This window comes from Cololabis saira, chromosome 17, assembly GCF_033807715.1.
Source record: "Cololabis saira isolate AMF1-May2022 chromosome 17, fColSai1.1, whole genome shotgun sequence".
In the NCBI taxonomy this organism is placed as follows: domain Eukaryota; kingdom Metazoa; phylum Chordata; class Actinopteri; order Beloniformes; family Belonidae; genus Cololabis; species Cololabis saira.
Window position 1 is genome coordinate 30,527,387 of NC_084603.1, and position 26,939 is coordinate 30,554,325.

The 26,939-nt window shown below is 42.3% G+C and overlaps 1 protein-coding gene across 5 annotated transcripts in view; it reads left to right on the forward strand.

Annotated features, from left to right (window-relative positions):
• wipf1b (WAS/WASL interacting protein family, member 1b) overlaps window positions 1-26,939 on the forward strand; it is a 39,409-nt gene that overhangs the window by 11,059 nt on the left and 1,411 nt on the right. For all 5 annotated transcript variants that reach the window (XM_061745213.1, XM_061745209.1, XM_061745210.1 and 2 more), the window contains 7 exons: window positions 17,042-17,141; window positions 17,367-17,496; window positions 18,682-18,870; window positions 18,952-19,666; window positions 21,427-21,527; window positions 21,649-21,873; window positions 23,850-23,963. In XM_061745213.1, the coding sequence (XP_061601197.1) occupies window positions 17,082-17,141; window positions 17,367-17,496; window positions 18,682-18,870; window positions 18,952-19,666; window positions 21,427-21,527; window positions 21,649-21,873; window positions 23,850-23,963 (1,534 nt within the window). In that variant the 5' untranslated portion in view covers window positions 17,042-17,081. The remainder of the gene's footprint in view (window positions 1-17,041; window positions 17,142-17,366; window positions 17,497-18,681; window positions 18,871-18,951; window positions 19,667-21,426; window positions 21,528-21,648; window positions 21,874-23,849; window positions 23,964-26,939) is intronic.

Below are 26,939 nucleotides of genomic sequence, written 5' to 3' on the forward strand. Positions count from 1 at the left end.
ACAAGTTCCTGGACTCTTCTTCAGCTTCAACGTTCAGGCTGTGTTGAGCTTTACACGAGTATTCAGAAAGCTTCCGTAGTGCAGGAGAGTGATTATCTCTGAACTGGGATGTTGGTGTTTCAGGTCCCAGTTATCTCGCGTGTTGAAGTGTCCCAAAAAGATTACGTTCTGAATCCCGTATCTCCACCAAATGTCTTCCTCTGGCTTTATTTTTTCTTTCCATTTTAAACTGTTCTGTCAGTATTTACTCAATTCTTTTGAAGTTAAAGCTGAAACTGTATTTTCGCTGCAGATTTTAAACGTGTGCTGTAGGGCTGCACGATTCTGGACAAAATGAGAATCACGATTTTTTTGCTTAGAATTGAGATCACGATTCTCTCACGATTTTTTTTCCAATATAAAATTTATTGCACTTATTACTTTAACTTTGCAACAGCTGAACAAAAATATAATAACAATAAACATCTCTTGTCTTCTTTACACAAACCTTTGAATAATTTAAACAATAATAACAATTTTGAACAATATTTGTTCCTCCCTGAGTTGAACACCCTTTCAGAAAGGGGACTTGTAACAGATCCTGTAGTTCTGAGGCAACAAATTATTCCTCTGGCTGCTTTTTGCTGTAACAGCTGACATTGAACATAAAAACAATAAACATCTCTCTTGTCTTTAAATAATTTTAACAATAACAATTTTAACAATATTTATGTGCAATATGTGTCAGGTGATGAGAAAGGTAGATGTTTCTCCAAATGTAATCCACAATCATTAACAAAATATAACAAACATGACAACATGATAGTTGACCATGACAGGACTACAACAACCTAGAACATAGGCCTAGTCATTTTTTTATGCAGCCATCTTTAAAAGAAAAAAAAAAAAAAAAAAAAAAAAATTTAAAATCGTCGTCATTTGGAAATGAGATCGCGTTCAAGCATGAATCGAGATCGCGATTTTTTTTTTTTTTTTTAATTGTTTCTTTATTTGGAAAGGACAATAAATAAAACGATACAGCAACACTCAATCATATGAAAATGAATGTCCTTCCGGTTTTGCTAGTTTAAGTCACAAAAATTAACGTTTACATGAACTATGAACAGAAAGGAGGTCACCTGCCGCTGCTGTGTTGAACCAAACATAAAACCCAGTCGAGGTCAAAACAATGAATTACATATTACCAGTGAAATCAAACAAAATCTGCTCTCATGGGGGTGACAAATACAATCCAGTTATTCCAAATCTTATAGAACATGTCCCGTTGTGCTTTTAGTTGGAAGGTCAGCTTTTCCATCCTGAAAATCTCTAAGGTGATACCGATCCAGTCTTCTAGAGTAGGTGGGGTCGGAGTTAACCATCTCCTGGTTATTGCTTTCTTACTCGCCACCAAGAGCAATTGCAGCAATTTTATCTCTCGCCTACATTCCAGAACAGTAACATGACCTAGATATAACACGTCAAAACTCAGAGGAAACTGAATGTTAAAAACTGTGCTTACTGAAGCCTGAATACCCCTCCAGAACACCTTCAGCTTGGGGCAGTCCCAAAAAATGTGATAGTGGTTAGCCATAGTCGAGCCACATTGTCTCCAACATGGCAAATTTGCCCCTTTGTATTTCTCCTGATACGGTGTCTTGAAATATCTAATGATATTCTTCCAACAGTGCTCTCTCCAGTCCATGGAGCTAGATGTTGTCCATTGGAAGGACCAGATATTGCTCCAAGTCTCCTCAGAAATGTCAATCCTTGCTTCCCTTTCCCATTTAGCTTTGATGTAAAGAGTGTCGCTATTATTGGCATGGGATATAGCTGTGTACAGCTTGGAGATGGAGTTGGCTGGAGTCATTGTCATGGCATTTTTCAAAATGTGGTAAAATTCTAATTCGACATCTGAGAGACCTGTCATTTTACATTCACGATCAATATAAGATCGTAGTTGCAGATATCTATGGAAATCATTTCGTTGTAAGCCATGTTTATCCTGTAAAACCTCAAAGCTGAATACAGTGTTCTTATGAGTGAGTGAAAGAAATGTTGTAAAACCATACATTGTCCACGATTTGAAGCTAGAATCATGCCTGTTGGGGGAAAAATCAGAATCAAACGCAAACCATCTGAACATTCTCAACATTCTATGTATATTGCTCATATTAATCACCTTCTGCCAGACTTGAAACGTGTGGTTCAGCCATGGGTTCCCCAGCTTTTGTAACTGACACATTATACCCTCATCCGCCAACACAGCTTGAATGGGGAATGGATCTACTAGATTGGACTCCAGCTCCTTCCACTTAGCCGCATATGTTCCATTACTCCAATAAAGTAGAGGAGCTATTTGAGCAGCATAATAATAATTCTTTAGACAAGGGAGACCCATCCCCCCAGAATCCTTGTGAAGTTGAAGGGTGGCATATTTAATTCTCGGTTTCCGGCCCTGCCAAACAAATCTGGAGATCCATTTATCCCATTCCCTAAACTGAGTTTCACTCACCTCTACAGGCAAGTTCCTAAACAAGTAAAGTAGTCGGGGGAGTACACTCATTTTTACTGCGCTTATTCTTGAGCTAAGGCTCAGAAAGGGCACCAGATTCCATCTATGCAGATCTGCTTTTATTTTCGAGGATATTGGTACATAGTTTGCCCGGAAGAGTCCTGAAAGATCCTTAGTTAAGTGTACACCTAGATATTTAATGATCTCATTTTTCCAATTTACCTTAAATTTCCTACGTAAAGTCGCAGGGACTATATAGTTTAATGTCATCACCTGAGTTTTTGAAATATTAACTTTGTAGCCAGATAATTTACCAAAATCAGACAACGTGGACATTAATTCATTAAATGAACCTTCTGGCTCCCCCAGGCAGACCAGCACGTCATCTGCAAACATTGCCACCTTGTGTTCAACTCCTGACATTACAATACCCTTGATATTTACATTTTGTCTTATTGATTGGCCTAATACTTCTATGAACAGATCAAAAAGGAGCGGCGAAATTGCACAACCCTGTCTACACCCCCGATACAAGTTGAAAGACCCAGATAGATCTCCATTGACTTTGATACGGGCTGAGGGTTTATCATATAGCGCCTGAATCACTCTGATAAACTTATCATGGAAACCAAACTTTCTCATGGTTTTGTACAAGAAAGCCCAAATTACGGAGTCAAAAGCTTTCTGCGCATCCAAACTCCCTATAATAGCTTGAATTTTGTCCTCTTGTATTTTTCCTAGGATATGTAATATTCTTCTGATGTTGTCTGATGTTTGTCTATGATGAATAAAGCCAGTCTGATCTAGATTGACTAGTTCAGGCAGCAGCGTCTCCAATCTACGAGCCAAAATAGAGGTGAATAATTTATAATCCAGATTGAGGACACTAATTGGGCGATAATTTCCGCATTCCTGTCTATCCTTCCCCTCTTTCGGGATAACAGAAATAGTTGCCTCCCTCCAGGAGGGCGGGATTATTCCCTCCTGCAGGACAAAATTAAATGTCTTTTGAAGCAATGGGACTAATTCTGTCCTTAGGTTACGATACCAATGAGAATTGTACCCATCTGGCCCGACTGCTTTTCCTGATTTTAGCCTGTTGATGGCTGTATTAATTTCCTCTGCTGAGATTGGTTTTATTAAATCCTCATTTTGGGGGTCCAGGAGTGAGGGTAAATCTAAAGAGTTAAGAAAAACATCGATGGTGTTCTCCTCAGACACGTTAGGTTGTGAGTATAAATCCCTGTAAAAAGCCTCAAAACATTCCTGAATCTTCTCAATTTTTGTTTCCAACATCATAGTTTTAGGGTTCTTAATCTTATATATTGCGCTTTCCTCCTGTTGTTTGCGCAATTTATAGGCCAGGTATTTCGCCGATTTTCCTCCTATCTCATAATATCTCTGTCTTAAAAAGATTAAATTCTTTTGGGCCTCTTGCGTGTAAATGTCGTCGATTTCACCCTGTAATTTCCTAATTTCCTGTTTTATAGTGGGGTTCGGATTGTTGATATCTTCCTGCTGTTTCAGCTTCAGATTTACCTGTAGGTCTTTTAGTTTTTGTCCTTTAATTCTCTTCAGGTAAGAGGAAGTAGAGATCAGTTTACCTCTCATTACCGCTTTGAGCGTGTCCCATAGGATGGCTGGTGACACGTCCCCTGTGTCGTTAATTTCTAGAAATTCTTTAATGTTTTCCTTAATTTTGGATACTATGGTCGGGTCATTAAGTATGTGCGAATTAAGTTTCCACAATGTGTTGCGTGATTTCCTAGCCACATGTATTGATATCGAGACGGGACTGTGATCAGATAAATCCCTCGTTAGTACCTCACATCCTTTTATCTTAAATCTGTCCACATTAAACATAAAAAAATAGTCCAGCCTTGCATAGACTTTAAATGAGCCTGAGTAGTGTGTATAATCTCTGACAGAAGAGTGTAGCTCTCGCCACACATCAATTATTCCCATTTCTTCCATATAAGAGTTAACTTTTCTTATGAGTGGGCGAACCTGTTTGGTCGGGTTAGAGGAGTCTAATTCGGGGTTAAGTCTAAAGTTAAAGTCCCCCCCACAGATAACTGTGCCCCGAGAGTCCACCATTAAATCAAACATATTCCTGTAAAATACCCAGTCGCTCCCAGGGGGGGCATATACATTTAGTATAGTAATTTCCGACCCTTCGATCCTTCCCGTAATCTTAACAAATCTGCCGTCATCATCGCTGGTTTCCAAGATGTGTTCATAGTTAAGTGAATTAGATATAAGTATAGCCACACCCCTTTTATGTTTATGTTTGGCGGCTGAGGAGAACACGTGTTTAAAACCCTTTCTTTTCAACCTTAAGTGATCCGTTTGGTTCATATGCGTCTCCTGAAGTAAGGCAATCTGGGCTTTTTCCTTCTTTAATTTGGACAACATCTTGCTCAGCTTAATCACGTTAAGAACCCCATTAACATTAAAAGAAATAATTTTCACTGGCTCATTTAACATAAAGATGTATTAACTGACCACATCACATTTCCCTGGCAGCAGCAGGTAACCCTCCCGTGAGAACACAACAAAAAGAATAATGAGTAAAGAAAAAAAAGACAGAAAGATATGGTATCTAACTGAAGCATGAATGCTCCTGACCACACTTCCAGCAGTGAAACACTTCCACTGCTTCCCTCGGACTCTGAAGGAGTACCCCTAACTCCCTGAGGTAGGGGGCCTTCCACCATGCTGGCATCCTCAAGAAAGAGAACCCCCATCCTTTTCCGCTCGACAATAATTATATTTCACCAATTAGTCCACCTCATAAACATATCACCTCCAGTCACATTAGTTATTTTCCCGTCTGAATACTTGCAGCTTCTCCTTGTAACCTGCAGCTCCTCCGGGCTGCCGCGCACGCCGCCCCCCCGCGCGCCGCCACTGCGGCCACCTCTCAAGTTTCTCTCTGAGAGTTGCCGGTGGCTCGATGACCCTCACCGGGAGCCCCCGGCTTGCCATATCCGCCGTTGCATCCTCCACCGTGTTATAAGTTAACGCTCCTTCTTCATAAAAAACCTTCAGGCGTGCAGGGTAGATGGTCCGGAACCTCAAGTTCTTTTCCTTCAGGATCCTCCTCACGTCAGCATACTCCTTCCGCATGGCCATGATCTCCTGAGGATAATCGTGATCGACGTTTATCTTGTTGTTGTTCCACGTAAAACCTTTCTTCTGCCAAGCCAGCCTGAGCACTTCTTCTTTGACGGTAAAGCACAGGAATTTTACCAGGATCGACCTGGGCTGGGAGCCTTTTGGTGGAGGAGATGAAAGCGCTCTGTGCGTCCTCTGGATCTGCAGCGCCGTTGACTCTGGGATGGGGAGATTCTCCCTGAGCAGCTTCTCCACAAAATGGGCCATAGATTGTGCGCCAGACTCAGCTCCCTCCGGGACCCCGTACAGTCTGAGTGTTTCCCTCCTTGAATACGCTTCAAGAGATGTCAGTTTGAATTGAAGCGTTTCCTGCATTGTTATCATCTCTGCTAGTAACTCATCTGAGTTTTGTAGCTTTTCTTCATGCTCAGCCACCCTGGTTTCCAGAACTTCTAATCTCGCATTAGTTTTGTCCAGTTCTCCTCTAATGTCCTGAAGCTGTATTTTAGTGTCCTTCCTAAATTCTTTTACCTCCTTCCCGACGGCTCTCAACTCTTTTAGTATCATGGATAAGTTTGCCTGGTCCTCATCGTTCTCCGGTCCGGCGTCATCACAACTGGGCGAGGGAGAGGAGCCGCGGCTAGCCGCGGGGGAGCTAGCGCTAGCCTCATCTGCTAGCTGCAACTCGTCGTCTTCGGGTTGTTCAACATGTGACTTTTTACCTCTGCGGGGCTTTTTGGACATCATTCGCGCCCTCTTACACTCTTTTTCGTATAGTTCTTATGTTAATTATTTCACTTTGGGGCGATTTAATCACTCTTGTCGGGAGCTCTCGTTCTAAGGTGCCATCCCCTCAAAACCCGAATCAAGAATCGAGATCGCGATTTTTTAACGATTAATCGTGCAGCCCTAGTGTGCTGAATCAAGTTTTCAGCTAAAAGATCATCAGAAACGCATCTAAAGAAAATTAGTCTAAAGAAAAGTATAATCTTTGTGTGGGAGAACCTGCAGGTAATGACATGTTAGTGTTTTGGAAGTGGTTTATGCTATTGAGGAAACCTCCTCAAAAACAGGTAAATGTGGTCACGCGTGCCAGCGTCTCTCTCGTCTGCCCAAACCTGGTCAGGGTTTATACTTGAGTGCTTGAAGGTTAAATATGCTCATATGAAAATGACACAAGCAATGTTTTCCCCCTTTTTTTTAAATCATGTATTCAGCATTTAATTCTACATAGGAAGGGTGTAGTTGACAAGTTAAAAGCTGTTACAGCAGCAGTTGAAGCACATCTGTTGCTAGATACAGCTGTGCGTGCGTGTGTGTGTGTGCATGTGTGTGTGCGTGCATGTGTGGGGTTGGAGGATGTTAGCTTAGCCACTCAGCACTGTTTCTGCAGACTCTGACACGTGTCTTCCTGCACCGCTTTTAAAAACGTTGATCTCTACCCAGCATGCACTTCCACATCCAGCAGATATAATACATGTGTGTGTGGCCTGTCAGGGGTTTGCCCATCAGTCCAGGATGAAACATGAAGGGAGGTTTTCTTTAATGATATACAAGTCCTGACCCAAGACCGCTTTTCAAAAATAACACATTACTGTAATTCACTGCAGCTTTTTTAAGCTAAACTGTATAATTTGTTCTATTAAATTAGGTTAATTCATCTTTATCTCCAGATGAAAACTGCCTTTTTGGTTCTTATGCCAAACTTTTTCCTTTTATTTTCTCTTGCCTACTGATGCAATACCACTTTCCCAAACTAGGTTTAAAGATTTTCTTGAGGAAAAACAAACCTTTGGTAGCTTCACTCTTTGTTGACTGTCCACCAGGCTTTATTATTACTTTTTCTTAAGAACCTGTTGGAACGGGAGCGTTTAAGCGGTGAAAGCTCTTTGATGTGCCAGAGTTTGCCTGGAGACACATGAGTGGTTTTATCACCTCGTCTGCGTTCCTGTTAGCGGGGGACCGAGCCGCTCCCCGGTCCCTTCACCCGTCTCGTCTCCGTTTAACGTGATGGAGACGCACTGAGTTAACAAACTCCTGCTCCATCCCACCCCATGGTAGCTGTGCACCGTTGTTGCTGAGAGCGGACCGTGTTTCTGCTCCACGGACTTCACAAAACTCTTGTTAAGGCCGTTTCTGTTCATGGAGACATGCGTGGATGACCTGAGCCCTGTGCAGCTCCCCCAGTGCTAACGGACACACGCCTTCATTACCCGGATAAAGGAGGAAAGAAAAGGTGCTAGTTAATGAAGCTGGGATTTTGGCGGTTTGTCCTTCACGGTAGGGCTGGGGATCGATTCAAATGTCAAGAATCGATTCAATTCCGAATCTTAAGATTCAGAATCGATTATCAAGATTTGATTCCATTCCATTCCGATATTGATTTGGGTTAGTGTTATTAAAACTGTTTTTTGAGCTGTTGCATGAATTATATGACTGTAGTTATGCAAAATATTACTACTAGTATTGTATTGAGATTCAACAGCAAGTATTGCAGCTAATGATGCTGTAAGGACCAATCAGCTCCCAGAATGCTGATAGAACTGCTTTCAGAATCATCGTGTGGGTCAGAATTACCAAACAGATCCAGGGAGGAAACAGAGTCGTATGAAATCTGTTTTATTTTTTCCCACATTCCGTTTTTATTTGTTCCATTTTCGGTCTATTTTGGTTTTTAATTGTTGAGCATTTGGTTTTTAGCATTTTTTGCAAATGTAACCCCAAGACAGAATATAAAGTAATGAAATATATACAATTTATGCAATTATAACCTAACACTTTAATGTTTTCATACCTTTAAACATATTTAAAGGTAAAAACATGGCACCAGTTATTCTTGTGTCCAACAAAACATTCCTTTTTTGGGGATAAACAAAAAAATAACCAAAAGTTGTAATGTAATGATGAAAAAAAAAAACAAATGAAAAATAAAAAAATAAAAAAAATTAAAAAAAATAATCGATATTAAGACATATGAATCGATTTTTAGGAATTAATATGAGAATCGATTTAGAATTGGGAAATCGATTTTTTTCAACACAGGCCTACTTCACGGCCACTTTTACTGTTGGCTAATCTGTACGTGCATGACGGATGTCATTTTGGGGAACATCTTTGGAGGCAGAGCTAAAGGACCTACAAATATTCAAATCCGCTTTCATGTCGAGTCCAAGATCTGCTTGAACAAGCCTCCAAAATGTGATACTCTATTATAAACAAGTGGCCTCTAAGTATTATTTAATGCTGGACTTCAAGCAGCAAAAGATCTTAAACTCCTGAATGTATTTATTTGCTGCACAAATGAAAAACTGTCATCAGAGTGAAAAAGTCTGCGGCATAGTTCTAAGTATAATTGTAGAGATTGGAAGAAGTACTCATTACTCTAAAAATGTAGTAAAGGTGCAGGAAGTTCAGCGGCAGAATGAAGAAGCCCTTTTTTTATGGTCATTTGTAAACTGAAACACATGTGAGCCATTTTCACTGTGTGTGTCTTAAAAGTGTGCAGAGCCTCTAATTCCCTGTGATCTCCTCTGCTGCTGGCTTTTTCCGTTCAGAGGAGCGTTGGTGAATGCTTTACTTATATCAGGCTGTGTGAGTGCAAGAAATGGAGAAGTCGTGTTGTGCATTTTAAATTTCACCACACGCCGTTTCCTGCAGGGGAAGTTTCTGCGTTCGCTCAGAATGTGTTTATTACGAACTGCAAATGCAGCCGTCACACGACTTGCTTGGTTCGGTTTTTCTTCTTTCTAACGATTATGTTTGTCGTAATTCTCAGGGTGCGCGACACAAATGCAAAGCGTCACCCAGATTAAACCAGGGAGGGGCTTTTCTACCTCGGTGCCCCCCACTTATCACACCGGAGAAGCTTGAGTCTCTTCGCCTGCAGTTGTTTCAGTGTCATTTCATCAGGGCTGCAGGAAATGAGTCGACATGTTAGGCCTTAGTATTTGGAACAAAAAAGCTGTGAAAGTAACTGAGTCATATTAAAACAAACGGTAACCACAGGAAGGCTGCGCCTAGAGCCCACTACCTCCTTCAGGTTCAGTTTGATCTGCCAGCATTTAATGAGTTCAGCATCTCTTTAGCTGGAAGTGGCTGCCACATAGAGTTGGAGGTAAATGCTATTCACTCACAGCACCTTTTTAACTGTATTCATGCATTTCTCCTGGAGAACATGTGCACAGATGCACGTGTTAGTTTCCAGTTTATATTTATTGCAAAGTAACTGTAGTTCTAGCATAATTTGATCATCACTTGGCCCTGAACGTTGTTTTTCACTCAGGAGTATTCAGTTGATCATCCACCACATTGTAGTTGTTTGTTTTTCCAGGAGGGTTACACTTTAATCAACTTGCATGTGATTGTACAGTACATAATGATGTTTAGTGTTTGAGGTGTTAGTACTTATCTACTTACTGGTACACACAGTCTCTGAGACTGCAGGTTTAAAAAAGAAAAAAGTGCCAAAAAATGGACTATTTTATGGAGCACTTTCTAGTCCTGCTGGTTATTAAAAGTGCTTTTACACACCAACCCACATTCTCCCAGGATGCACGTAAACATTGATAGGGAACCCTGGGGTGCACCTTTGACAGGTCATCAGTCCATCTCCGGGATAATCCCAAACTGAGATTCAAATCAGGAACGTCCTTCCTTTTAACACAAAGATCAATTTTCATATCAACATCACTGAGTCGACAATTTAACCAGTTTCCAAACAGTCTGACATTTGGTGTTATTTATTTCCATTAAAGGAGCATGAGGCAGGATTGAGGCAGGATTTATGAAAAAAATCTGTATACATTTTAAGTTTTCTAGTAATAATGTCAGATGAAGCGTTCCAAACCAAAACGAATGAGCCCTCTAGTGTATCTCTCCGTTGCCTTGAACAGGCTGTGTGCTGCAAAATGTGCTGCAATTCTGGGCCCGAATTTCCCGCGCTGGGCTGCAGATGTGACGTCACATGACGCTGCATGCGCGTTCTCCCGTGCCGGCTTTGCTGTTGGCTGCCGTCGTGGCGAAGGGTGGCGCTAGAGAGTCTCATTTCTTAAAAGGAGCCTCATGCTCCTTTAAAGCAACATACTGGAACTCTTTTAACTCAGAGACTCCCCCTACAGGAGTGGAGGTGAAGGTGCTTTTACAACTCTTCCAAATCTGTCATCTTTGGGCCAATCCCAATGTTCCCCCTACTCACTACCACTAGCCCTCAAAATGAAGCCACTTGGGTAGGACTTTGTAATCTTCCCTAGGGATTGGGACACCACTTGCTACATCACTGTGTGGTTTACGTTCGGGTACGTAAGCGACTGTGTAGTTACGTTTGCACATACGTCACACCATATCAGGAAGCCGACAGCTAAAAGCTGTTTTAATTTCCGCTGTAGCGCTGTTAATATGACACTTTATTAAGTTTTAATATTTTTTCAGGCGTAAGAGTTAAGATCCCCAACCTGGGCTCAGTTTATCCAAATAACGCCTGTTAAGAAATTTGCTCCGATGTTTTCGGGGATGAGAAGAGCCGCCGGCTCAGGTGCAGCAGCTGGTTCCACGTTAAATCAACGCAGAGCGTTGCAGAGGGTACGGCGTTACGGCTCTGCGCTGGTGTAACGCGGAACCATAAATAAGCCTTTATTCTGGCGAGATCTGAAAAAACTTTGCAAACAATGGGCAAACGAGTGATTATGTACATTCACTGAGTGAATATTATGAAAGTAAAATATATATTTCTCGCTAGAAATGTAATCAAAACGCATTTTTATTCAGAAACTAACTCAAAATATTGATTTTATTCGCTAAAAATTAGAAATGTCCGCCATGTTTTTTTGTTTGATTCAGTCTGCAAATGATGACGTAAAGCATTCTGGGAAATTTTCAGCGAGTCAGCATCTGAAATCCCTCGCTCTGAAGGGCTAGATTCATACACCCTACCCCTCGTTATGCCCACTAGCCCTACATGCAAAGAGGAATTGGGACACCACTACCCTCACGGGAACTCGCAAAATTTAGGGGTAGGACTGAAAAGTAGGACTAGGGGGGGGATTGGGACTGGCCCTTAATCAGTCTCTTTCTTGAGACGATACTTCTGAGAGAAGTTTTCCTTCATGAAAACTTGAGACTGATACAAGGGGGACAGAAATCTCTGGTCTTACTTGTAAATAAATGTAAAGCAGGAGTCTGGCGGGGGGTTTTCCTGGCCCGGTGGCCTGCCATGCTCCTGCAGTCATACGGGAAACCATGAAATTATTTTGAGCTGAAATACTAAGTATTCGCCGTGCAGTTGCTTCCTTTCAAATTTCCTGTTTTCTTTTGGACCCGTGTGCCGTTACTGCTCACTCACAACCAACCTTTACCTCCATTTTGACATTTACCCTGACGAGACTGAAGGAGAAGGTTTTACCTCTTTAATGTCCAGCAAACGTGAGCTCTGGAGCCCCAGCAGAGCAGACTGTCCTCCGGCTCACTGCTACTGCCAAAACATGGGCAGATAGCAACAATGAGCAGATAGTGTGTAACTGTGCAAGTAAATATAACTCTGCTCTTAAATGTTATTATTTTGTAGATTACGTGTTTAAATAAAATAATAACAATTATTTTTATCATCAACTTGTTTCAAACCTGCTTTTTCTTTGTAGTTTTAAGTCTGTTACTGACTAGAATTTCATCACAGAATTGGTGAAGTAGAATCATGTTCTCAAGTTTCCATGTACTCCAACTTCCTCTTAGTAAATTTAGGCTTCCTGAATAATTACATTTGAAGGTTTTCAGAGATTCACATGAAGTTGGGTTCCTGCTTTGATATTGTAGCATCTATAAAACTTATTTTCAGTGGAATTTATTATTTATTTACTTATTTTCCATCATCATCTATATTGGGGGGAGTTGGTGGTAAACATAGAAAAGAAAAAGTGAAGTAATTTATCCTAAATGAGACATTTACTGCCCTGAATTATCATGAACTACTTGTGTTTGTGCGTCTGTTAATGATTGACAACACAAATAATAAATGCATTTATATTTGTGTGTTGCACTCTAGGGTCAGTTTATGAAATATAACGCCAGTCCAGTGTCGTTTATATTGATCTGACCAGAAATTGACAATGTTCGGTGTCATCTCTGGGGTTTAGAGGCTGCTGCCAAAAAGTAGAACTGTTAGCTGTGTTTTAAGCAATTTTTTGACGTTGAGAAACCACACAGGAACGGAGGAGATTTGATGATTAGAAAAGGGAGAGAGAAGCAGACGTGCAGAAGATGAAAGGGTGAATGTGAAGACGGTGGAAAAATGTGTGGGGGGGTGGGCAAAGTATAGAAGAGAGAAGGGGCTGATAAGCAAATGTAGAGGGGGAAGGCGCAGATGAACGAGTGAGAAAACAAAAATACAAATTTGATGCAGCGTTGAGGTATCATCTTTATCATCATCATCATCATCATCATCGTCCTGTCAGCCGGATGCTGAGGTGCTGGAGGTGTGCGGTGATTTCCTGTTTGTTGCAGCATACAGGAAGTAAGAGGCCACTTGAGGATGATCTGAACGTGTAGCGAGAGAAAGAGCTGTGTTAACAGTTTTTAGGTGGAATTCAGCTCAAATTTGTTTTATGTATTTGTGCGAGACTCTAATGTGCTGTTGGAAAAACAAGGAATATTGATTTCAGTCATTTCAGCATATTCATCATCTTTACTGAACCAAACGGATATCACAACCCTGCCCCTGCAGTTTTACCCCTGAACGATGGGTGCATCATCCTCCGCTCCCCTTAACCCTGATGAGTCCAGATTCACCCCGGTGGTAATCTTTAATCCTCATACTGAAGCACTAGAGGCCAGTCTTTATGCTCCGTTGTAAATTCAAAGTCATTCCCAATCAGCTTCATTGATAATTACATTTTGGAAGTGTACCCAGTTGTTTACTTTCAATACCTCGACTTCCTTCCACATTTTGTGTGGAAATTGTCTTTATTTCGCAATTAAATGTTGCTGTAAGCTCTTCCTGTTGTGGTTGTTTTTAAATTGAATCGAATTTAAAGGGGACCTATTATGGCATCTAATACCTATTTTAAACAGGCCTTGAATGTCTTAAAGACAAGCTTTTGATTGTTTTTGCTAAATAAATTAGAAATTCAGCCTCTGAGCCATGTCTTTATCTTCCCATTCTCTAACCTCATTATCTATGCGGGATTCTGAGTGGGCGGGGCTATGATAATGAGGCACCGTGCTGATTGGCTGCCTGAATGACGCGATACACCGCTACGCAAAAATGGCGGAAGCTCCGGCCGGCGGAGTTAGTTGTGGGCGTGGTTTCACACATCGGAGGCCAAACTATGTAAATCGCATTTTCGTTACGACGGGAGCAGAATCTGAACGGCTCGTAGATCCACATCACACTAGATGGATCATCCGGGCGGCTGTACAGACACTGCAGAATTTGGTTGCTTTCCTCCTTCTCTGAGTTGGCAGGCTGAGGGGAGACCACTTTATATATGTTAAAGCAAGAAAAAACGTGTTTTTCATAATAGGTCCCCTTTAATTAGTTGGAAAGTTGTTAAAGCCACTCTGTGTAATAACAACACCACTTCTGACAACAACATGAGAGCCTCGTATCACTGGGTGGTTCATGCATCAGCCCCTGGCACGGGACTCGTTGAAGGACAACCGCTAGTACGTACGACACAGTCGTGCCGGACCGTCCCGCTCATTAACACAGCACTGTCAGCAGCTGTTTCTTCACCACAGCAGAGCGTCATGCCCCCATGAGGCTGGAAGTGGTATTGCTACGTAGAGTTTCTGTTGCATCAGGAGTTCGGTTGCTTTATGCAGAAGGTAATGACAACAAATTGACCTTTCTGAGACGGAGTAAACCTCTCAAACCTCTCTGCATCTTCTGATGTGGTTGTTTAGGGCAGTGGTTCCCAACCTTTTTTCCTTGTTCCCCCCCTACTTGTGTCTAAGACCAGCCGGCCCCCCGACCCGTACGTACTAGCATGTTTTTTTGATACATTTCTCTTTGGTTTACTCTGTAGACTTTGTTTTTCTCCAATGTCACTAATTTATAAAATACGCACAAGAGGACATAAAAGGACATAACAATATTTCTGAAAAATGTCTCTTTTAATATGAGACCAACATTTTTTAACATTCTTCCTTTAACAGCCTGTCGGAGTAGATTAAATGTTGAGTAATGATATAATAATAAGGAATGAAATCATTTCCTGTGTTTGTCACCAGTTTAAAAAAAACACAAAAGATATTCAAGACATTCATAAATGATTCCTAACAATGTCTTATGAATGACTTATGAATATAATTTTTACAACTGCATAATTTCAAAGCAGACAAAGTTTTGCGCCCCCCCAGGTGGGGCCCGGACCCCAGGTTGGGAGACACTGGATTAGGGAACGAGAAGCTTCTCGCTGCTTTGTACCGTATTAAAAAAAACTAGTTTCCAACTGAAACACATTAATAACCAGAGTATCTTTCCAGTGTGAGGCTCTCACCTCCTTTTCTTCATTAAATCCAGGTGGTGACTTTAACCTTGACCTTTGTTCATCTGTCACAAACATTTGGAAGTGGTCCAGCTGTTTTATAGACCCCAGAGACGGACGTTGTCAGAGAGCATGGATCTATTTTTATAAAAATGTGCTGAAGTTAGATTTTAGGGAACTTACCTCTGGAGTTCCTCCTAAATGACACGTTTATTATAAATAAGTCTGTGGTGTTCGTGAGCCGTCAGCTGGTCATTACCTGTAATTAATCACATATTTCGAACATTTCACTTCCCATCAGCGTTGCTTACATTCACTTGGTCTGTGGCTTCACTACCTGGAAATCAAATCTAAGCAAACGCAGCCCAAAAGAGGGTGCAGTTCGTTTCCTGTGTTGTTGGTTTTTTTTTGTTTTACCTTAAAGATTATTCACAAAACACGACAAAATCTAGATCTCTCATTGGATGCTGTGCATTTTCACTTATTAAGCACTTTTCAAAGCAAGAGGCAGATTGAAGTGAAGAGCAGGGGCGTTATTGAAACTGACCCTCTTGTACATAAACGGCTGGACTCGCAGCCATCCGTGCATTTATGGGTCTAATTACATTGAGCTTGATAAAAGCTGCTGGACTTCACGCCTCTGCAGACGGGTGTGATGAGCTATGACAGCGGCCACTCAAACAAACAAATCAACCTCCAACGGATCAGTGTTTTTCTAAACTCTTGCCATGAAAACACTTTTTAGGGAAATGAAAGTAACTGCGTCTTGTGTACCAAATGCAAAAACGTATTTTTAGTTCTCGATAAAAGACCAGGTGCAAATATTTAGATGCAAAACAACTTGATGCTTTTGCCCTTCAGCTTCAGTATTCAGGGATTTTATTTTTCTTAATTCAAACAATTAATAGTGTTCATATTTATCATTTGACCTAACAATATGTGGCACTCTTATGTGCATGTTTAAGTTTATCTCTGAGCACTTCAGTAGTCCCACCAACGGGCAATTCATGGATTGCAGAGTTGCAAGTCATGGAATTAAGAAGAAATGTGTGAGAAGACAAGTGATGAATAAAAAGTGATATGTCCAAATAAGCAGTATAAGCAAGATATGCAAAGCATTTACAGTTAGATGCACAACACATGTCATTGTTGTGCTGCACCGACCTGAGAACGTTTGAGTTGATCTGATTAGGGAAGATGACAGGTTGAATGAAAGAGTTAGGGCTGGGCGATATATCGACATTTTAATATATATCAATATATTTTCAAACGCGATATGGTACGAGACAATATCGTTTATATCGATTATTAAAAAAAAAAAATTATATATATTTTTTTTTTATGATTTTGATATAGCTTATTTTGTGACACATTGACTTGAATGTTTTATTTGAGATTTGCACAAATGTTTTGTTATTTGCACAACTGTCAACCTCAGTGGAAAACTCTGCCTGTTACTGTCTACATTGTATTAATTGCACAGTGTATTTTAATTTAATTGTTGTGCAGGAAAGGGATATTTGCTTTATTTTATTCAAGAAGCATTTTAACTCTATATATGCAGGCAGTTTATTTTTGTTTCATTTGTTTTATACATTTTGATATTGTGCAGACCTCTGTTAATAAAGGAACCTGTGTGACATTTGGCACGAGGCTTTGTATTAAAACTGACTGTTTTTTTTAAGCGTTTGCCTCAGAAAAAAATGAAGCTAACAGAGATGCTATGCTATAATGCTTTAGGGGAAACCCCAATTATGGCACAGAAAAAATATCGATATATATCGAGTATCGCCATTCAGCTAGAAAATATTGAGAAATGACTTTTGATCCATATCGCCCAGCCCTGTGCACAACACATGTCATTGTTGTGCTGCACCGATCTGAGAACATTTGAGTTGATCTGATTAGGGAAGATGACAGGTTGAATGTAAGAGTGTCCATGTGATCTGTCCAGGGCGCATCAAGAGCAGGTCGAGTAAAGCTGAGAACGGAAGATGCCGCCGCCGCCTCCCCCGCCTCCCCCCGGACCCCCCCCTCCTCCAACCTTTTCCCAAGTAAGTCATTCTGTCTCCATCCAGAGACCTGTTGCTCCGTCTTCCTTGTCCTGCTCAGCAGGGACATCTTCTGGAGGAACTACGTCATAGCATGTCTTCACCTGCTCAACCTGTTACATTTTAAACATTTTTTTATACATAAATTACCAAGTAGATTTTTGTTTTTGAATGATATTTGAATATATAATCTCAGATATATATGTATAATTACCTTTTGTGTTTCAGGCCAACACAGAAAAACCCTCTCTAAACCGGTCAGAGCAGCAAGGAAGAAGCGCTCTTCTGTCTGATATCAGTAAAGGGGCCAGGCTAAAGAAAGCGGTTACAAATGACCGCAGTGGACCCCAATTGGACAGTAAGTAGACGCCTCTTTAGTGGCATCAACAGACGTGTCTGTTTATGGATCATTTTTATCTTTAATTTATCTGTGATTTGGTTTAAATTGCTAATGTGCATGAAAAACATTGTCGTGGTAACTGCTTTTAGGGATTGTGTCAATAGCTGCAGCTGAAACTGCTACAATGCAAAAAATGAGACCAATCACAAGCAGCAAAGTCAGAGTGTGCAGATTTTCCCCTTCTTCCTGTTATTTTATAAGATGATTGCAAAATAGGCCGTGTCAGATCTGTGTATGTAATATTACCAATCAAAGCCTCAAACACAGAGGAACTGCTCTCATTTGTGCTGAATGTTCAGCTCATTTTGACTGTTTCAATTTTCCTCCCAATTTATTTGTTTATATAAGAGGAGTTCTTTGAAATTGAAGTGAGAACAATTAGAGATTGGAGCAACAAATGGAGAGGTTTAACTTCCTGGTGGGTTCCTCTTTGAGCTTCTTTATTAGAGGACAAGTAACTTTGATGTTTCTACTCCTACTCGACTGGGATTAGTTCACTGTAAACACACAGTACAGGACTGTCTCAGAAAAGTCAGAAAAGTTCTTTATTTTCTGTAATGCAATTAAAAAAACAAAAATGTCATACATTCTGGATTCATTACAAATCAACTGAAATATTGCAAGCCTTTTATTATTTTAATATTGATGATTATGGTTTACAGTTTAAGATTCCCAGAATATTCACATTTTTTGAGATAGGATATTTGAGTTTTCTTAATAATAAAAGGCTTGCAATATTTCAGTTGATTTGTAATGAATCCAGAATCTATGACATTTTTGTTTTTGTAATTGCATTACAGTAAATCACAATATTCTAATTTTCTGAGACAGTCCTGTATATTGTTTCGTAGCACAAGTTAAGTGTGTCCCAGGTTTCTGAAGATCGTCTGTGAACACTTTGTGAGGTTTGGTCCGATATTTTGTGTGTAAAAAAAATTTGGGAATTTCCCTTTTTTAATTTCAGCAAATTAAAAAGTTACTTGTTTGTTACAGTCACAACTCACTCAGCGTGTCCAAACTGAGCTCAGATGAGGAGAATAAAACCAGAAGCTGCATTTTAGTGCAGCTTCCGACAACACTGATAAAAAAAAAAAAGTAATGAAGAATTAGAGGATTTATGTGCTATTCTTTTTTTCCTCTTAGAACCCAAAGGAGGAGGTGGAGGTGGAGGTGGAGGTGGAGGAGGAGGCGGTGGTGGTGGTGGTGGTGGAGGAGGAGGAGGAGGTGGTGGAGGTGGAGGAGGTTTTGGTGGAAGCTCTCCGTCTGGTTTAGGAGGCCTGTTTGCGGGGGGGATGCCCAAACTGAGGTCTGCAGGAAGCAGAGACACCAACGGTAAAGATGAAGCCGATCTCCATCTAGGAACCGACGTGTCGTTGAGCTTGCACTCAGCTTCTGCTCTTTTCTCTCTCCTAGACTCGGGGCCCAGTCGAGGACCGGTCCTGCCCCCGGGGGGCCGTTCGGGGGGCCACAGCCCCTTCGGAGGCGGCAGCCCGTCGGGTCCACCTAAGCTCCCAGGAGCCCCTGCTGCGTCCCGCAACGCCGTCCCCGACCTCCCCAAGGCCCGCCCCAGTTTTCTATCCAGACAAGACACTCCGGGGGGTCCGCCCCCCCCTGTCCCCAACACACCCCGCCCATCGCAGGGCTTCCCGTCCCGCGGGGGGCCGGCTCTGCCGGGGGCCCCCAAGCCCGGCCCGGCCGGCGCACCGCCGCCGCCCGGCGTCCCCCCGGGGCGGCACGGGGCGCTCCCTCCCCCGCCAGGGGGCTCCTCCCCGGGGCCCCGGCCGGGCTCCTTCGCCCCCCCTCCTCCCCCACCCAACAGCAGCAGACCTCCCTTACCTCCAGCTCCGGGGGGGAGGCCCCCCCTCCCTGACGACCGCCTGCCCCCGCCCCCTGCCCCCGTGGGGGGGCACCGCCCATCCATGCCCCGCGACATGCCTCCCCCCCCTCCCCCGTCCATCACCTCCAAACCGCCTCCCCCTGCTTCCCCATCCGGCCGCTCCCCGGCGGGCGGGGGGGCTCCCCCTCTCCCCCCGGGCCGGCCAGGGCCCCCTCCCATCCCACCGGCCCCCGCTGGAGGGGACGACAGCAGCACCCCTCGCCTGCCTCAGCGGAACACCTCCCTCAACAGGTAGTGGTGCTGATAAAGACCATCAGATACCCAGGGTGGCGCTGGTATCTGCTCCCCATCTCATGTCCAAGTTTGCATAGATTCAAATTGTAGGTGTGGTTTCACACAGCATGCAAACGTCTTGCATTTTGCTTCCAAGTAAAAGGACCAGCCCAGTTTGATACATTTATGGCACTTTTCCACTAGTACCTACTCAGCTCTAATCATCTCATCTCAGCTCGGCTCGACTCAACTAAGCCTGGTTTCTTTTCCATAACAATTCAGCACCTGGAGCAGAAGTAGGAAGTTGGAGCAAAGCTGCTGTGACGTATTTGATTGTGTGATCTAAACAAAGAAGACAACACTAAATATGTAGAACCTGGAGGAGATAGTATATGTGCTGCTGGCAGAGCCGTCTGGGAGATTTGCAAGGCCCTGTGCGAAATGGCCCTGGGGGGGGGGGTCCTCGCGAAATTTTCAGGTTTTTCGGGTCGGATTGGGTGTCTATATGCGGAATTTTAACTCTCCAATTAGCAAAATACTGGATACCTTCCCCTGCCTCATCATCATTTGGCTTGCCTCGACGCGGGGCCCCGCGGCTGCTTGAGACCCGGTCGGATCGGTGATTTTTGTAACAAATTTATCAAACAAGCCTTTCAGAGAGGCATTAAACTCTTCCATTTTCTTTAGTTTTTTCTCTTTTTTCATCCCCTGATGGAAATTTCCTGATTCTGTCTCGTTCTCTCGACATTGTGTGACAGTTTGTTCCAACTCCGCCCGTCAGATCAGAGCAGCTTGTGTCTGCGCTTGGTCTGACGCAGTTGTATTGAACAACGCATCATTGCACATATATTTATTGATATGCACAGACTAGTACATATTTAGGTCTGTAATGGAATGTGACGGTTAATATTTATAGTCAAAGTCAGATTTATTTGTATAGCACAATTCGTGCACACAGCAGCTCAAAGTGCTCATAAGGGAAAGAAGGAAAAAAAACGGAAGAAAAAAAACAGAAAAAAAAAAAACGGGCCATAGCGTGAGGCCCTTGGGGCACGAGGCCCCGTGCGGTTGCACGGTTCGCACACGGCCCTGGCTGCTGGGTCTGTGGCTTTGCGTTTGATATCAAGTAAAAAAATGAGAGTGAGAGAAGCTTCAAGCTGCAACGCTTTTTAATTTTTTTAGTTTGTCTCTGCGCTGCTGAAAATCCGTTGGAGTGGCGAGCAGCTATGAAGTGACAGAGCTCCTGGTAGATCTGGTCGTTCCTTATCGCCCGTCTAGATCCCTTATTAATTCTCTCCTCAGCCACCAGGTTTATGAACATCTGCACCTCAGAGTCGGATCATGAAACAGACTTTTGCGCTGCCATTGTCTGTTGAGTAAAATAAACAAGAAGCCGTCAGAGTTGCTCTTTCACTGATTTCCTCCTCCTGTCTCAGACGTCTGACTCCAACCCCCCGACCAATCGATGGCCTGTAGTGTGATGATGTCAGATACAGCCGACTCAGCTGCTTAGAACCTCGGCAGAGTAGTGACAGAAAAGTATCTACTCGGCACGTTAGACCCCTAGTGGGAAATAACCAAACCCAGTGGAGGCGAGCTGAGCCGGTCTGAGTAGGTACTAGAGGAAAAGTGACAATAGGTTGTTTCAACAAACGGAAAATGAAGCTCTGATGTTTTGACTTCTCTCCTTTACGTGCTTCTAACTTCTAACGGTTGAAATCTGACATCACTGAGTTCTCTGTGTGAAATTCTTGAAGTGAAACGTCTCTCTCCACCAGCCACTCTCCATCATCGCTACACGGTCGGACCGGACCGCTCCCTCCCCCGCCAAATGACAGACCACCATCCATTGGAAGGAACCAGTCGTCTCCACGCACTGGTGAGCACTCTGAATACAAGCAATAGATGAGAAACGTTAACCATACCCACCACAACACTCCTGATTCAAATCCTCTCACTTCTTCATCGGCTGACATCTCTGTTCGTTTCTCCCCTGGAAGGCCCTCTCCCCCCTCCTCCTCCCTCGGGTCGTAGCATGGGCGGCGGCAGCGTGAGGTCATCGCCGGCTCCTCCTCCCAGCGGGCGGCCGGGTCCAGAGCCCCCCCGCGGGGGCCCGGGGGGGCGGCCCCCCCTGCCTCCGGACAGGCCGGGCACAGGAGGGCCCCCCCCTCCTCCAGCACCCATGGGGAACGGGTTCCAACACTCTCACCACAACCAGATACAAGGCGAGTTGATCCTTCAGAGTACCGGTGGAGTTAAGAGTTACTTCTATGTAGGGATGCCCCAATACCATTCTTTTCACCCCAAGTACGAGTACGAGTATTTTAATTTGTGTACCGAGTACCGATCCGGACTGAGTAGGTACTAGAAAAGTGCCTATAGGTTGTTTCAAGTACCGATCCGATACTTCTACCACAAAAATAACTAGGCTGAAAATGCAATGAATTGGAAGACAGGTTTTATTTGCAACAGAAATTAAATTTTAAACAAAACTCATCGCAGGTTCATCAACTGAGCATGTGCGGTGCTTCACCTGAAGCCGTCCGTGTGAAACAACATAAACAATCAAATAGAATTTAAAAAACAGTCTAAATTAAATGATGTTACACACTCTTACACACTGTTACACAATCCCATTCTTACAGAGTCCGGTTATATAGAGTGCCGTTTCAGGCAAGATAGTGACAATTAATGTAAGCGGGATGTCAGCAGGGTGGACATATTTCAAAATAAGAGACGACGACAAAAGCAAGACAGACTGCGGGCTGTCGGCACGGCTAACGTGGCTAACCGGCTAACGCGTTAACGGCTAACCGGAATGTAACAATGGGATTGTTTATGTTGTACTGTGAGTTACGGGGAGTGTTTAATAAAGTTCCGTGTGAGTAAGGGTAATACCCAACCGTCCAGTTTGTATAATTAAGGAAAATAGAATTGAAATGAAACATGGAACAGTTGGCTGAGCAGCGGCGGCTCGGCGGCTGCTCAGCCAATGAGCCGGCGCTAACCAGTAACTACAACAACAATGAAGTATCGGTGCGTGGTATCGGAGGATTTTTGCGAGTACGAGTACGAGTATATGAGGGCAGTATCGGCCCCGATACCGATACCAGTATCGGTATCGAGGCATCCCTACTTCTATGTGATGGTATTCAACAAAACACCACAAACACACACCGAGCTCCATTTTTCTTGTTATTTATCTTTTGAAGTGAAGAGTTTTGTTTTGGAAAGCAGGGGACACGCAGGGGTCCTACTAAAGTTGCTTTCGTCAACGAAAATTATGACTAAATATTGTCGTCAACGAACCTTTATCACCTGAGGAAAACGAGACGAGACGAAAATGCTGGTCATGTGACAATAACGATAATTAGATATATAATGCAATATTGTAGATTAATAAAAACGAGACTAAAAGGTAGATTACTAAATAAAAAACTCTAACGTGTCTTCATTTTCATTGACCAAAACGAGACGAAATGTTAGAGGCTGATGCCGTTAACGCAGAGCTCCAGGTTCACGTCCATTAAAAACAAAGTTACATAGAGAAACGCGGGGATCTGCTCTGGGGCTGGAAGAAGAAGAAGAACCATCTTTGGATACAGTTTCACTACATAGACGTAGAAAAGAAAACCCAATGTGTCGTCGGAAAAAGAAAAAGACGGGGAGAAATGTGGAAAAATAAATATGTTGTAAACTCATATTAGAATCTTCTGTATCTGGAATAAACGTATTCTTGAGTCTATAAGGTAACAATAATATAATAATAAGATAACCTTGTTTGAATTGTAAAATGGTTTTGGCTAAATACAATCTTTGACTAAAACTAGACTAAAATGTCATCACTTTTTTTCGACGAAACCAGACTAAAATGGTCCTGGACAATTGTGACAAAAATAAGATTAAAATGCTCAGACTTTTAGTCGACTGAAACTTGACACGACTAAGAGGAGTATGAACGTGACTAAAACTAATAAAAACTAAAACAATAGCTTGACCCAAAGACTAGACTAAAACTAAAATTGAAGCAGGCTGACAGAAACAACACTAGGTTCTACAAGTGCTGCCTCAGAGAAGCACTTTTAGATGATTTTCTGCACAAATCCCTGTGTCTCTGCTCATATTCTGTCACACATGGTGTTTTATTACTCAGTCTAACGGGGATGAAATCACCTAAACCTCACTCTGTTTCCTCAAACAGACGAGTGGGAGTGTCGGTTCAATTTCCACCCGGTGTCAGACTTTCCTCCACCTGAGCCCTACATGCCCTTCCAGAAGACCTACCCCAGCAAGCTCGGCAGTACGGACGGCAAAGGTGAGTCATGCACAGAACTAAAGCAAAATCTCCAAAATAGCCTTTCAGAAAATACAGAGGACGAGCAGAAGTTTCAGTTCCCAGTTTTTCCCAGCTGTGCAGAAGTCCCGAGCATGCAAATGTCCTCTGCAGCCACATTCTGCCGGACACTATTCACAGCTTTTGATCATCAGATCTATATTAGCATTTTGCTTAATATTGATATGATAATCTAGGGTTGCCTAAAAAGTCTTAAATTCCATTTTTGCTAAAATAAGGCCTTTTAAATGTCTTAATTTGTCTTAAATCTCAATCCAAGGGTCTTAATTTTAGAGGGAATGTATCGAGTCTTCATTAAAACGTTTATTTCATCGTTTTGAGGAGAATCTCCTGCGGGGGTACTAAATCTGTGTTGCCAGGTTGGGCAAGTTTCAGCCCAATTGGGCTGAATAATATATATTTGGGCTGCTTTTCCTGGTTTTTACTAAATATTTAGGAGAAACTATCAACATAAAAGTTGCAATAATGGCAGAGAAAAGTAGAAACGTACCTAATAAACTCATTGATAGTTTATTTGCTTTAATCTACTCAATTTAATTGTAGTTTTTGTTTGGAGCTTGAACTTTTTGGGCTATTTAGTGGTTTTGTGAAGCTTGAAATGTATTACGCACGTAATAATTGATGGTTTTAACATAGAGAATGTATGATTTGGGCTTGTTTGTCATTATTGGGGCGGGTTTTACATCGTGTTTGGGCTGGAAACGCTTTTAGCCAGATCTGGCAACTTTGACCTCAATGCTAGTTTTCTTAGTGACTTGTCTTTTTGGTCTTAAATTTAGTTTGAAAATTGTATTAAAAAGTCTTAAATTTACCTTGGTCAAACCTGTAAACACCCTGTAATCTGCAGGTTTTTGTTCAGAGTCTTTAAAACTTTAAAGTGAATTAACATTTGAATTAATGAACACTTTTCATATTGACCAAAGGTGGTTTTAACCATCATCTTGGTTTCAATTGGATTTAACATCCTGGCAAGCAGCGGGTTGCATCACAATATCAGCTTCGTCTGAGGGTTATTACTTTTTATAACTGGTTAAAACTGTCATTGTGCGTTTCCAAACGAGGTCAGGAACGTTTTAGACTTTACCATCGTGCGTAACTTGGTGTATTCAGGCTACGCACTGCACCACCGTGCAGGCACAAGACGTGAGCGTCTATCCTCACCGCACATGAACCCTCTGCTGCAGTTGGACGTGGTTCCAGACTCATCTTGTAAAGGCTTTCTTCCTGCCCATGAGGACCGTTGCAGTTAATAAATGCAGATAGGATCTGCATAACAGTTGATACCAATTACAGCAAAGTCTGCAGGGCTTGATGTTCTGCTTCCATGTCGTTGTTGTTTTCACTCTCATTGGTGCTCATGTGTTTTTATCATCTACTGATGATCGTCACATGATGTGGGCTTGGTTAATAAGGGAAGGACATGTGACCCAGACATGAAAATCTGGCATTTATTGCATGCAGCCACATAATTGTTTCTAAAGGCTGTTGAGTTTAGTCCATCTACAGTAGACCTCAGTGTTTAGAAAGTTCTGCAGAAGATCAAACCGTTTCTGAGACCTGAACTAACCAAAAGAGTGAGAAACCCAGACGCAAGTGTAACAAAAGTATAAAGTTTTAAAATGAAACCACATATGGATGGAGGATTAATCGTTCACATTTAAAGGGGACCTATTATGAAAAACATGTTTTTTCTTGCTTTAACATGTATAAAGTGGTCTCCCCTCAGCCTGCCAACTCAGAGAAGGAGGAAAGTAACCAAATTCTGCAGTGTCTGTACAGCCGCCCGGATGAGCCGTCCAGTGTGATGTGGCTTCTACGATCCGTTCAGATTCTGCTGGAGCGATTTACATAGGTTGGCCTCCGATGCGTGAAACCACGCCCACAACTAACTCTGGGCGGAACAACAACAACTCCGCCGGCTGGAGTTTCCGCCATTTTTCCGTAGCGGTGTATCGTGATGGCGTCTATTCGGGCTAGACATGCAAATTGCTCTGTTGTTGGTTGTAAAAACCAACACAAGCGATGCTTTGTGCCCTCCCCTGCTACGCGTCATTCAGGCAGCCAATCAGCACAGAGCCTCATTATCATAGCCCCGCCCACTCAGAATCCTGCATAGATAATGAGGTTAGAGAATGGGATGATAAAGACATGGCTCAGAGGCTGAATTTCTAATTTATTTAACAAAAAATAAATAAAAGCTGGTTTTTAAGACATTCAAGGCCTGTTTAAAATAGGTATTAGATGCCATAATAGGTCCCCTTTAAGACAACAAATTGTCCCCAGCCTGGAGTAGACAAACAAGTGGAAAAACTACTCTCATCCCAGGTGCCTCACCATCACTTGCAAGCCCTCCCAGCTCAAGATGTGAAACTGCTTTGAACAGATTTTTTTTTTTACATATATATATACATTTTTTTTTTTTTTTTTTACTTTTTTGCATGATACTACCCGATATCCCTGCTGGCTCTTTAAAGAAATCACCATATCTTCCTGACTGGTTAGGTTCATAAAGATAAGCCTTCACTGCTTCTTCCAAACCATTTCTTATCAATTTTAATTTCAATTTCAATATCTATTTCTCAACCTACTGGAAGTATTCAGTTTCTAACAATCTGTCAAAAGCCCAGCTCATCTAAAAGTCACCTTTGATTCACCTCTGTCTTTTAAACTGTCTTTAAACGCTATCCCCCAACTAAAGATCTCTTTTTGTATTTTAGTTGATAAAATAGCTGTCACTTTTGATTTTACTGCAGAACCATTTCAGTGTATTCACCCACTGCTACTGTATTAATAAACATTTTAATCAGCAAAATGAATCGGACCTGAGCTTGTTGTGAATAGACTCTTTAATCATGCAGGAAAATGGTCCATCTGCATCATGTCACAGTGCCACCTGGTGGAAGAAATATGTAGTGCAAGAATAATGACAACACTAAC